Genomic DNA, 13723 nt, shown 5'->3' with positions numbered 1-13723 from the left:
ATCCCTTAATTGTGTAACTGACTGTTAGTTGATCTTCCTGCTTCGATACTTTAACTGTTAGGCCTGATCCAGGAAAGCACTTAAATGTCTTTGTAACTTTATGCGTGTGAATAGTTTTGCTCATTCCAGTGGGAATTCTGATATGCATCTGTGCTGAAGTGCTTTGCTGGATCAGGTCCTGTGCCTCCACTGGAAGCCTCCTAGGGATATGACAGCATTGTCAACCAAGCTAATATGACCCAGAGTCTAAATTTTACTTTTTAATTGAAGGTTCCCAAGAGAAAGCTATGCTTGGAAAATTCCTGTGTCAACCTGTCTATATAGTTGTCTGTTTTTAAAAGATAAAATGAAAGGAGATGTGAACAGTGAGAGGTATTTGCTCTCACCTTATCTAAAATGTAACTTTTGAAATATGTTTTTCCATTAGGTAGAACTAAGAATATTCTTTAGAACACTGTATGTGTATTCAAGAAGCTGAGTTTAATGATGGTTGCTGAAGGACAAGTATAGTCTCCATGCATAGGCATCAGTGCATTCAGAAGAAATACATCATTGTTTCCTGGTTTGGATCAATACTACTTTCATTGGTGTTTTGTTTCACTTTTGTTTGTTAGGTAGTGGGTGACTAGTATTTCAAAGTAATTAATATGAATTACTGTTATAGGAAAGCGTTTCTGCAGTGAGCTATATTCATTTAAGTGATAACTGGTGTCCTTACACTGATTAACCTTTTGTGGGGCTTTTTTGTCCCTTTTTTGACAAGAAGGCATACATGATTGTCTTTGAATTCAGAACTTCTCTATCAGAGAAGCAGGCATATCAGATGTCACCAGCACAATGCTTTCTGAGCCTAGCTAGCAAACTGCCTTTGTTAGGATATTAAAATGGGTATTAAAGGATATGAAAAGTCTTTCATGACTCATCAGTGAACTTCATGTTAACAGTGTATTTAACAGTGCAATCATTAAAAGTGAAGTCTCTAGTGCAGCATTTAATTGATAAACTTTGCAGTTGTGGTTTGAGGAGCCTGCATATCTCTGGCTACTGTTTTGGCTTCAAGTACAAGTGTATAGTCAAGTCCTTTCCTGAAATGCTGTGAAGCCTTTAATACCCTTCAGTAGAGATTGTTGCTGTTTAAATTAGGCTGCAAGGACTGGGGCACCTTTCATACAAGGAAAAACCAAGAAAATTGTAAATGGTCAGCCTGGACAAGGCTCAGGGGAATCTTAAGGGCCGTAAGTATCTGATGGGAGGGAATGAGGAAGAGAGCAGCAGACACTTCTCAGTAAAGCCCTCTGTTAGTACAAGAGGCATTGGGCACAGATTGGAACATAACGAATTCAGTCTGGACAGAATAAAACATTTACCTATTGTTAGGGTGGCCCAGCACTGGAATGAATTGACCAGACAACTTATGAAGTCGCTGCCCAGCTGCTCATGGTCTGGGACAACCTGCTGTAGCAAACCCTGTTTCAGCAGGGGTGTTAGACAAGGCAGCTCATGTTCTCCAAAGGTGTGTCTAACCTAAACGCCTCTGTGAACTAATACAATTACTTCTGTGGTCCAGTAAAGGGGCTTACAGGTTATTTTATATATATGGTAATTATAACCATGTTCTTGCTTTCATACACAAGTGTACCTGTGAAATCAGCTGGTGAATACTGGAGATACTTCCAGTATTCCTGTTTTAGCACTGTGTGTTGTTGACCAAACTACTGTGCATATATATATATATATATATATATGTATGTATGTATGTATGTATGTATGTATTTGTTCCTGACTTCTGTCTGTTCTTCCTCTAACCCTCTCCTGATTTGCTTAGAAATGTATTTAAATGTAAAGCATTCTTGAAATGACTGGTGCTCTGTGAGGTTGATTCTGGACATAGCTTTTTCTTTGGTCCCTATTTTCTTATTCTTGTGCAAGTGCACATGGTAGAAAAAACAGCCTTGGCAACAAGGTCAGACATCGTTATGTTTGCACTTTTTTTTGGGGGGGGGGTGGAGGGGCTTTGTTTTAATTTTTATTGAGTTGGGATATTTTTGTTTTGTTTTCTTTTGCGTTTTGCTTTTTGTGGAATTCTTGGGGTTTAGGGTTTTATTTGTATACTTTTTTTTAGGGATCTTTTGTCATTATTTGGAAAGATTTTTGGGAAACACTTGTCTTTCATTAATATTTACTTCACTAGGTAGAATCAATCTTCTAAGAGCTGCTAAGCCAACTAACCTGTTTTGTCTTAAGTCAGAAAATGAAATAATTTATAGTTGTAATACTGGTAGATAGAACTCTTCTAGTTTCATATAAGTGGGAGGGAGCACAATTGCAAATACTGAATACAACACAATATCTGCAGAATCAGACCAAGTTTATGAGCTGACGTTTGGAAATAAACTTTTTCTTCTGAGATTTTGGCAAGCAAATGATATATCAATAAATACAGCCCTCAAAAATGCAGTCTTGATTCAACATTTGGATTTAGAAGACCAAAGGTTCTTCCCATATGCTCTTAATGTCACAAGAAATGTTGGAAATTGCTTTTATTTTTCTAAATGTGGTTATAAGGGTTGCAAATTGATGTGCTTTGGTGTGCAGCTTAGATCAGTAAAGTCCAAGAACCACTTTCAAAGTGAACACTAAATGTTACGGTTGAATTAGATAAATATATAAATATCTGATACATACCTTAGGAAATACTATATTGGATTAATAAGTCTGTGAACAGATACACTCTGTTATTGTTTTAAATGTTTATTTGTTTCTTGTGTCTCTGGTTTGAGGCTAAAGGTTCTTACAGAGTTTAATGTTAAATGTTACATATGCATTTATTATGGGTAAAAAAGGAAAAATATAGTGTACACAGTTTTATTTATTAACTCTGTGGCTCAGAAAAATTTTTAAATGTCATGATTACAGTTTAAAATATCTCTAGGTCTTTGCTGGAATTACCCAAAAAGTTTGATTAATGTACGTGTGATGTCCATGTCTAACAATAAAGAAGGATTTTACAATATAGATTAATAATTCTATATTATTATTATACATGTTTTAAAAAATTTAAATGCATAGAAGATGTAAAAAAAAACCCCAAAACACCTTAGAAAAAGCAATTACATGTTTTTGGTTTTTCAGAGAAAAGTGATAGCAGTTTTCTAATTCTGTTTTTCAGTTTCCATAGCTAGACGCGTCCAAGACCCATTAGCTGAGCTAGTGAAAATCGAGCCCAAACACATAGGAGTTGGAATGTATCAGGTAAAATAATATGTATCATTTAATCTAAGTAATCTATCATGGTATAGAGCAAGACCAAAATGCTGCTTTATAATTGTCAACTAGTTATGTCTCCTTGAAAAGAAGTTTTCAGAGTTGATGGAGTGGTAGTAAGTACTTGAAAGTCATAAACTGCCTTTTTTTACATCTCTGCTTGTAATGATTGTGATTGTGACTGTGAAATGGCTGTAGCTAGATGTATAGTCTATTAAAAACATCAAATCAGACAGGTAACCTGATCTGTAAAGCTTTCTCTTTTTCTGTATTGTTACAGCAATGGGGTTTTAGGTCTTTGTGTAAAATACAATGAGATATTGATCCTCCATTTAGAAGCCATTGATTTGTTCTATTAGGTGCATTCCTTCTAAGAAGTTTGTAGCAAGAGGGTTTGTTTAGAAGTTTTTCATTTAGTAAAGCTCAATTGGAAAACATTTTTATCCATTTTTGTAGGTTATTTCTGAGAAGAAACTTTTACTTTCCAAGTTTCTTTACAAAGAGTATTATATTAAGAAGTGGTACATAACTTACTGTCATTTTATAGCATATTTGCATCCATCCATCATGTGCTTAAGAAGTGATGCAGATTTTTGTTCATCCTTGCTTTAAGGAAAGAAGTATTAAAAAAACAAACAAATGTGAAATGCTATGTCAGTCAGCATTTAGAGAAGTTGATTTTTTTAAAACAGTCTCCAAGATGGAATATTTTACTATTTGCATTATACTGTGAATTCTTAATTACTAAGAGCTTGTATTGCTGTGTCTAGAAGGTATTGATTTAAATGCACACCATCTCAGTGGCCCATGAGGACATTGTGCAAGCATACATTTAAAGCAAAAAGACACGGAATTGGTGGTGGTCATTTGGTTTTGGGATCATTATACTATGATACGAATATTTCAGTGAACAATATTGCAGCATCTCACTGCCATCTCAGAGACTGAGGCTGGTGTAATTTACTTTTCATTCATTGAGAACAAGGTAAGTACCATGTTCTTGGCCCTTCCAGAGAAGCTTCTTGATCCAGTACAAATGTGTTGCAAATAAATGCCCAGCTGTGTTATTTTATATTGTCCAAATTGGTTAGATGAAAAGTTTCAGAGAAATAAATCCTAGACGCCTAGGATAGAAGTAGGCCTCAAATATTGTTCATTCCCAGCTATGTATATTTTTAATTCTTGTCATGGTTTGAATAAGTCTCTGAGGTAGATACTGTTGAAATTCCTAAGAATCATCACAGAAGCTATAGCATGTTTGTTTAAAGATACATAAATTTCTCAAGTGCTAGATCTTTTTGTGATGTTACTGAAAGTAAATTTGTACTCTTGATAACAAAGTCAGAAGGTCTCCTGCCCTTTGGACATGACAGCTCTCTTGTGGCACAGGAAGGGAATGGGAAGAGAAGAATTATTAAGCTTTTCTGTCTTGTCTTCCTTTTAGAGAGGCAGCCAATTGCTGGTGTCTCAGAGAACAGGCATGGAAAAAGCTGGTTTTTTTGTGCTAGGAGTCCCAGAGGAGTGGCTGATATAATCCCTCAGATAAAGAGTATTTCAGGTATAGAATTTTATAATATCTAAGGCAACTTGAAAAGTTTTATTACATTCTAATTGATAATCTAAATGCTGGCTGTAGCTTTTTTATTAATTTCTGTGGTGGAATTTGCAATGCATAGGCTAGATCAGAAATACAGCAATCTTTTCATAGGTGGTTGCTTTCTTGGCCTACTGTAACTTTAAACCTAGCTTTTAAATATGACCTTTCCTTTCTTAAACACCCTGAAATTGATATTTAAGAATCTGACAAATCCAGGTTTTGGCATTCTTGTCCTGAAAGAGGGATAGTGATTAGTCTGTCAGCAATTAGGCAGAGGCAGGCTGAGACTGCTGCTGCCCATAACCATGGAAACTGTATAGCACAAGCAATAAGGTGATTTCTTGAGGGATAGTTGCACACTCACTGTGTATTAATAAAAGTGTGAACTGCCTGAGGGGATTGTTCTGCCTTTTCTATTATTCCTACTCAAGTGCCCCAATCTTTTTGTGTTGTTGGTAATAGCTGCATGGTGTCCTGGGTTGGCATAACAGAGGGGCATCAGTGCATAGCCTGCAGGGCAGCAGAGCTGGGGCAGCTGCCTTCACAGCAGCCTGACTGACTTGGGACATGGCTTCTGTCAGTTTAGGACAGCCAGAGGTCACAAATTACTCTACTTGAAAGGCAGTCTTTTCTCAGAGGTTGAAGTGAGAGACCGGTGAAGCAAAATCTGCCTGATGAAGGCCGTAGCTTTTGTAATGTGACTGTGGTACAGGAACACTGTGTGTTCAGCTGAGTGACCTCCTTGGGTAGGATGTGCTCTGCTGCTATCTGCAATGATAGCAGTGCTACAGGAAAGTGAAGTGGTCATGTGCTAAATCTGCTGCTTGCAGTATGAGCTTGCCCAAAGTCTTTGGAGTGTGCACCACACAAAGAGAACTGAGTGAAGGGGCTGCATCTTCCCCAGTTGCTACTTCCATGGGATTCTGGATCCCTCCCATCTGGTCTCTTGGTATGTAGTGCGCATGTTTGTGAGAATATTGGTATTCTGTAGTTTTTCTAAGGCAAGTTTTCCAAGCAAATCTGCTCCTCTGGGTGTGGATACTTCAGATATGGAATTGCAAGTTTCCAAGTAGCAGGAGATCTGTGTAAATTGAATCCCATCAGCTGGGATTTGTTTACTTATTTTAGATGGAAAAAAAAATAAATAATTGAAACTTAAACTTGGCCACCTGCTTTTATTCTCATTTCAATTTATTATTGAGTTTGTGCACTGCCAAGAAAATGAGGTTTGTCAGAGAAAAATAAACAGGCCCCAGATCTCCTAACAGATATTTCCTTTAACAGAGAAGCACAACCTGATTTATTAGAGCCTCTCTCAGACAAAATTCCAATTGCCTAAAGGTCCTTGTCTTCCTTCATCTTTATCTCATTAGGAAAATTGTTCTTTCCTCCCAGACAGGAACCTAGCCAAAATTAATTTATCACCTTCAGGCCATATTAGTATGATTTCTTCTGTAGTTGAACATGAAGCCCAGATTTTGCCTGATACAGAATATATTTGCCTTGTCACCTTCCGATGCCAGTTGAAAGCTAAGTTTCTGTTCAGGGAGAAGCAGGTACTGGCTCAAGATTTTACTTTGCTCTACACTGAATTTTGGCAAAGAATTACCATTGCAGGTGTAATGATCTTGGAAGATATAGAGAAGAGCTGAGAACAAAGCTGCTTCACAAAGATTGTGGTTACAGAATTGAATTTCAGAGCAAAGAAAATAAGAGAGCAAAAAATCTTTACTCTCAAATAAAAACCCAACTTTTCAGAGGTGAGTGAAGCAGCACTGAGCATAAGCTTTCATCACAGTAAAGAGGGGAATTAAATTAATATACTTTTAAAATGTCAAAACCTGAATCTGTGTTAAAAGGCAGAGAAATTAAAAATAGAGCTAAATGAATATGTTAAGTTTGGTTGGCCTTTTGATGTTAATTTGATGTACAAAATCCCTGGATCGTAAAAAATCCAGTAACCTCTAGAGAGATAGATGGAGGTCAAACTCATCTGTAGCCTGTGAACAAAATATATGATCTGTGTTGTAAGATTAGAATTTTTAACAAATTCTATGTAATGCTAAAAAATGCACTGTGTCTGATCGTGAAAAAGCAGCATCATATTTGGTCTGTATAATTTTAGGATTCCAGAAATCTGTTCATAATCTGGTTTTGGGTGTGGTAACATCTTCACTGTTGATCATGTTTGGAAAAATTAGCACCCTTAAAGGATGTAAGGGATAATAATGTATGTAGTTCTGTGACTTCTGAAGTGGGTGGATACTTGATTACAGATGTATCTGGAATATTTTGTGTCAAATAAAATCTGTAAACAATACACAAGTAGCATTCCCTTAAGGAAAAAAAAAAAGAAGATTGAGCTAATTCTTGGTTTGTTTTCTATATAATTCTGGAAGGTCCTGATCAAAGGAGCGTTTCATAAAGCCTAATCAAGGAGTCTGATAGTAACTGAATCTGGAAATGTCTTTTTTATCCCTCTTGTCCATGTTCCTTTCCATGGTCCTCTAGTTATTGGACTGCATTGGTTTTGCATTTGATTATTACCTGTAGGATGTTTTATTGTTTCAGTTGCAATTTGATATTCCTTCTAGGCTTGAGTTTTTCCCCCAAAGAAGATGGGTATGTTTTGGTAAACAACAGTGTAACTTTAGAGAATGCTTTTAATCAAACACACTTTCTCTTTAGTTGGACCAGTTTTCTTAATTATGGCATTGCATATACAAACAACTTTAAAATCTACAGCCAGCTAGTTAATAGTCAAGCATCTAACTGAAGGTTGTGTCTCAATTGGAAACAAAGGAGCTTTTTTTTTCTTCTAGAAGTCTGTAAAATGTTGTCTCCTATCTCAGACCATCTTTGTCTGGTCCTTCCTTGTCTCAAGACCAGTAAGAGGCAACTGATAGACAGTGGTGGAATGATGTTACTGGTCTCTCCTGAATGTGGCTGAAATTGCACGTAGCCCTTCTCATTTGTTGCATTCTTCAGTTTTCTTCTCCCTCAAAAGATGTTTGTGGATGGCATCATCACTGCTGAGATTTTTTTTTTACCTCCAGCTGGTTCTTCTTCAACAGGAAGGCTATTAACCCTCCTGTTGTGAGGTGTGGTATTAACCCCACTTTTGACAGCAGTACTACTTAAAATTTTATTCCTGCAGTGAAAACCCATCATGCCTATTATTTGCTTGAGGCAATCTGACTGTATATATGATGCAATGGAGATATCTGAGAGCTGAACTATAACAACATTTTAGAAATACAGAGATCAAAAGGAGAGACTTCAGGGATACCTCTAAGTATAAGAGTTTGACCAGTTGGGTCATACTGATTCAGCTGTGGGCTGAAAGATTCCCTGCATTATTTCTATTGTCTTTACTGCAACAGAACCCGGCTGGTCCCTTGCACTGCAGGTATTTGTTAGCCTGTTCTTGCAAAATCCCAGGAAACAACTCAGTAGCTTTGTTTGGGTAAAGCAAATGTTGTACTGTTTCTCTAGAAATGGAAGCTTGGATATTTTGTTTAAATAGAAAATTTCTAACAACAAAAAAAGCTGTGAAGTAGTTAGTGATTGCAGATGAGTTGTCAGAATCCAAACATCGGTCATCATAAAGAACCAGTGTTTGATTTGAGAAAACCTTTATCTTCTTTTTTCCTTAGAATAGATACAGTTTTTAATGGTGACATATATGATTGGTATCTTCTTGGTATCTGATTTTGGTTATATCTTCATATAGTACACTTTTATGTAATAGCATGGAGAAAGTACTGAAGCTGATTGTTTTTCCAGTCAGGAGAGTGTGTTTTTCACTGATTATTTAAGGAGTTTTTCAGGTTTTTTTCTATTTTGGAGGATTTTCTTGATTGACCCATAGAGTATATGAGTAGTTAGGTGTGTTACTTGGATAGCATTGGAGAATCACTCATAAATGATGTGAGAGTATGATGACATGATGTGCAAGAGGGTCTATTTTAAACCTTTGGGGTGGGATTGTCAAAACAGCCTTAAACTTGAGCTTGCTGTATTAAGCTTAAGACAAGTTTGTGTGGGTTTGCAGCTTACGTTATTTTTTATTTTTTTTATTAAGAAAATGGGATATCTTATTAGGTGATAAGTTCTTTATTTTGTGTGATTCACATAGCTCCTGTGGAAACACAGTTAATCAGGAATGTTGTTCATGCTGGTTAGAATTGCAGGTTGCAGGTTTCAACATCCAGTTGAACAGCCTGTCTACAAAAGGCTTCAGCATTCCTTCTGTATGACTGAACTGAATATACACACGCAGTTCAGCAAACAATTGAACCTCCTTGATTAACACTGGAATTTCATGAGTTTGTTTATGGTTTTCTATACTTAAATTGAAGTGGTTGACTACAGAAAACCTTTGCTTAAATAAAGCAAAGTCTAAGGGTGAGAATACCAGTATTTAGTTACATGTATCTTGCAGTAATCAAACAACTGAGTAATAAATGTAAATCACTCCTTTTTGGCAGTATATGGCAGCTGGTTGGTAATGGATGTACCTTAAGTTGAAAAAACCTAATAAAAGGAGATGTGCTAGTGGACTGGGATCTGACTGAAATTAAAGAAACTGGCTATATTTACATAAATTTTAAAAATAGGCTAAAGGATACATTACCATCATTGTAAATTTTAAAAAAACAAACTAAACAAAACAAAAACAAAGTAACCAGACAACTTCTGGGCTGCTTATGTATTGAATCTCATATCTGAATAAACTCACTGGGACTTTAAAGAACGGGACATGCAGGATAGTATTTCACTGTGCTCTTACCTCTGCTCCTCAATAAAGGAAACTTAAACCTCTCCTTCGAATTTGTAATCTGCAAAGAGATTACTGTCACTGAATGATTTTGCTGCATACTGCAAGGGATTGCTTGCCTTGAAATTTATGGAAAAGGGAGAGAAGTACTCAAGATTTTAAGGTTTATAAAAACTTTTTGAGGGACAGGGTATGGTGGCTGTACCTATAAAATATTAAGAGCAGTCCAAAAACCCAGTGTCTTGTCAGTAAGGAAAAAGGTGTATTTATTTTTTTACTTAAATGAATATGTATACTGATGAATAGGTCTGTGCTTAATACAGGATTTTTAGCACTGAGCAAGTTATGGAATCCTTAATTTTGGTATAGTAGCAATGAAATATTAGCTCTGTGAGGAAAGCAAGCAAAAAAATCTTATGTGCTCTTTGCCCAACATAATTTTTAGGGTAAATGAGAGCTTTTCATTTTGAAAAAAAGTAAAGCTCTGTGAGCCAAGGCGTCTGACATCCAGTGGGAGCAAAGTCTTCGCAAACAGCTTTGCCAGGGAGAGGTAATAACCCCATAATGTTTTGGATGCTTCCCCACGCCACTGAAGTAGGTGCACAAAACTTAAGCATGCTTTCCTAGTAAGTTACACCTCTGGCAAGTTTGTGTAATTTAATCTTCAGCAGCGGTTCTGCTGACTGCCAGGAGTGGTTTATGTGTCCTGTAACTTGGCAGTCTCTCTGGTTGCATCTACCTATTCTCTGGCTGGCAAAGAGAAATCAAATGTTCTGCCAGCAAAGCACAATAAACTTTTGCTAGTCTATTACAGTCATTTGCAATAAAGCAAAGGAATATAGAAAGAAATAACTGTTGCATTATTACTTATTTTACCTAGTACACTGTATTTACTGGCATCTTCAGGAAAACATGCCAGCTCAAAGAGGTGAGATGCTGCCCCTTTAAGGAAATGACGGAAAATGTGTGCATGTGTATTTACAAAGAGTGCAAGAGCAGAGCAGTATCACCCCATCTGCACATGTCACTCATGAAGCTGCCCATGGACTGCATCTCCTTTTACTGCTGTCACCAAAAATGCACTGTGGACAGCATTTGAAAACTTGTCAGAGATGTGCCTTTGTAAGCAACTTGAACTGCAGGTAAATTTTAGACATTACTGCTAATAATCCCCCCCTCACGCTGCTGCTATTTGTTGTTAGAGAGTTTGTACCTGCATATGTGGGCTTTTACAGAGCTGCTGAGGTTGTAGGAAAAGCAGGGAAGCTCCAGAAGTGTTGGTGTACTGAGGTGAGATGATCTAAGGGTGTTGATAGGAAACAGCTGCTGGACAGATTTTCCCTCCCTGTTGATTGCTTAATTACCAGTTCTATTGGCAGAAGTTTGTTAGGAACTTTTTGTCACCATATGACTATAGACTTGTGATTCGTGCTATAATAGGGTTAAAGCAATATGTGTTATTGTTCATGAAAAATAGGTATAAAGGTTGTTTACTTCCAGACCTCCATAAAAGCAGCACATAGAAAGTGGTGAGCAGGATTGCCCAGGTTTAGGGTATCCTGTCTGCAAGCCTGCATACTATTTCAGTTTGATTTTTTTTTTTTTTTTCCCAATCTCGTAAATGTACTTGGACAGAGCTAATTCAAACATAGGCGGGCCACCTGAATGAAGATCCACCCAGGCAGATTAAACTTTTTGAAAGACAGTTCTATTGGGAGAGCCAAGTGGCAAAGAGGAGCAAAATGAGAGTTGTGAGGCTGGGATCCTGCAAATCAGCTTGATATGGCTTCTCTGTGTATTGGATTGCAAAAACTTAATTGACTAAAAGCTGAAACAGAAAAGAGGATGATAAAGTCTGTCTTTGTAAAAGGTTTTTTGGTTAAACAGCTTCTGAAATGTGTGAGATGCTGTTGGGTTTCCTATTTATATTTCAGGTGTTTAATGACTTTAAGTGAAAATATGTGAGTTTTAGCACTGAAGAATTGTTCAGCTCCTTTCATCTAGGTTTCAGTTAAATTTGCATAACCTAAGTTCTTTGCATTTTTGAGACAGTCTTAAAAATGCTATAGTAAAAAACTGCCAGAGAGCTGCATACCCATTATGAGCTATTTGTTTGTGAATTTGTGTTTCAGGCTCATTCATCTTTTATGTGAACTTAATTTCTAAGATGTTATATTATGAATTGTATTCAGATTTTAATGTAAATATTATAATGATAAAATTGTTCAAACAATTACCATAGTAAAAACATCTCTTTAGTGTCTGAAGTCAGGTAAAAGTGGTACTAGGGATGTGAATCACTTGCTTTGAATGTGTGTGTGGAGCCAGTTTAAACACCACAAATGTAAATATTATTTGTTGGTGGAATTCCATAGTCACTGCTTGCTGTGCAGTGGTCATCTGCTGCATCTGTTGTTTTGGTTTCATAAGTTAACAGTATATTCATTTGACTCATAAGGAGAAGTACTAATACTGTCATGCTTTTGAGTGATTCCATGTGAGTTCGTAGCACAGGAGCTGATGATTTACACCCAAAAATCTGAAATCAGCAATAAATTTGTGTTTTGGTTCAGCAGGAGAACAGAATTAAATTCTGCAATTAAAATTCTTATGATACTTTAAAACCATAAATGGTTTGCTAATACATATGGTTTGATTGATTGGTATTAAGTAAAGTAAGAACTTGATGTTTTGCAATGAAATATATAAAATCATTATTTTTATGTAATTTGAACAAATACCAAATTATGGAATGCTGCAAGAATTCTTTCATATGTTTATTTAAGCTATGAACTTATTTTTCTCATTAATTGTTTACTATTAAATGTAAGTAACTGTTAAAATTCATACAAATGTACATATTTGTTTTAATATTGGACCTGTGATCAAATTTTTCTTCTCTCTTGAGGAGTAAGAAGTAAGATGAACTTAAATGAATGTAGGAGGAACTTAAATTAGTGCTGCTGTTCCTCATGATAATTTTGTGACAGCTATGTTGTTCAACAGACATCACGGAAAATCTTAGTCCTTTTTTACTGAGACAATGCAGCATGCGAGATTTCTCTGATGTTTTGTAATTTGTTGCTTTTTAGATTTTTATCTTGCTAATAACACTTACCCTAACAAACAGTTTTGAAAAAATAATTTTAGAAACTAAAATCATGTTTCGCTAGACAGTGATTAATATCTGTGACCTTTATTTTTGTATCAGGAACATAAATATACACTTTTTTCTGTGTCAGTCATTGTCTAAGATTTCATCTTTGTTCTGCTTTCCATTACATACCATGAATTATATGAAATTAATTTAATCGCTACTCCAAACAGAAATTAAATGTGCCCTAATCCAGAGTTACGTTGTTTGCTTTTACAACTGTAAGTCATAAGTAATTAATTTTCCTTGGAAAATTAATTCACTTACCATTCCCAGTAGCATCATATGTTGACACAGGGTTATAGATAGTTTAATATTTTTGTTCAGCATGTTGGCTTCAACTTTGGAAGACCTTAAAGCAAAACAAATTCAAATTTACTCAACTGTATATAATTCAGGGTTATTTAAAGTGAATGTTGTCTTTATTGCTGTCAACCAGCTGATGATGATGATTCTAAAATTATATTCAGTCTTCCAGAAAACGAAAGTCTATGGGCATATGTGATTAATTTCTTCAATAGCAGAAAAACTGTTTCATATCATACATTTGGATAACAGGGCCACTGGAATGCCATCAGTAGTAGAAAAATTTTAGCTCCATGGTGAACATAACTATATATTACAAAGCCTTGGGCTATGAAGCTCTGTTTTTCCACATGCTTCATGTTGCTTGAGATAGTTGTAGGATTCATTACTCCTGTTGCACACAGAAATTTCCTAAGTTGCATTACTTTGGAATGTTGTTTTGTTTTCTATATTGTCATGGACAGAAGTGCATCTCATTGCAGCTCCAAAGGGCATCACGGGCAGTTGTGTGGGTGGCCCTGTTGCCCACAGCTGCCTGTCCTTAATAAGTGGCATTTAGTAGCAGGGGCCAAAAGTCTTCCGGAATGAGAGAGGCAGCTTTTAAGTCTAATCTGTAAAGTTT

At 36.2% G+C, this 13723-nt stretch overlaps 1 protein-coding gene across 4 annotated transcripts in view; it reads left to right on the top strand.

Annotated features, from left to right (window-relative positions):
* The window catches only part of SRBD1 (S1 RNA binding domain 1), a 124407-nt gene that overhangs the window by 71865 nt on the left and 38819 nt on the right, over positions 1 to 13723 (top strand). For all 4 annotated transcript variants that reach the window (XM_015623027.3, XM_015623028.2, XM_015623029.3 and 1 more), the window contains exon 17: positions 3170 to 3252. In XM_015623027.3, the coding sequence (XP_015478513.1) occupies positions 3170 to 3252 (83 nt within the window). The remainder of the gene's footprint in view (positions 1 to 3169; positions 3253 to 13723) is intronic.

The sequence above is a fragment of the Parus major genome, chromosome 3 (genome assembly GCF_001522545.3).
Source record: "Parus major isolate Abel chromosome 3, Parus_major1.1, whole genome shotgun sequence".
NCBI classification, from domain to species: Eukaryota; Metazoa; Chordata; class Aves; order Passeriformes; family Paridae; genus Parus; species Parus major.
The sequence above is the reverse complement of the archived record's forward strand: the minus strand, read 5'-3'. Positions and strand labels throughout refer to the sequence as shown.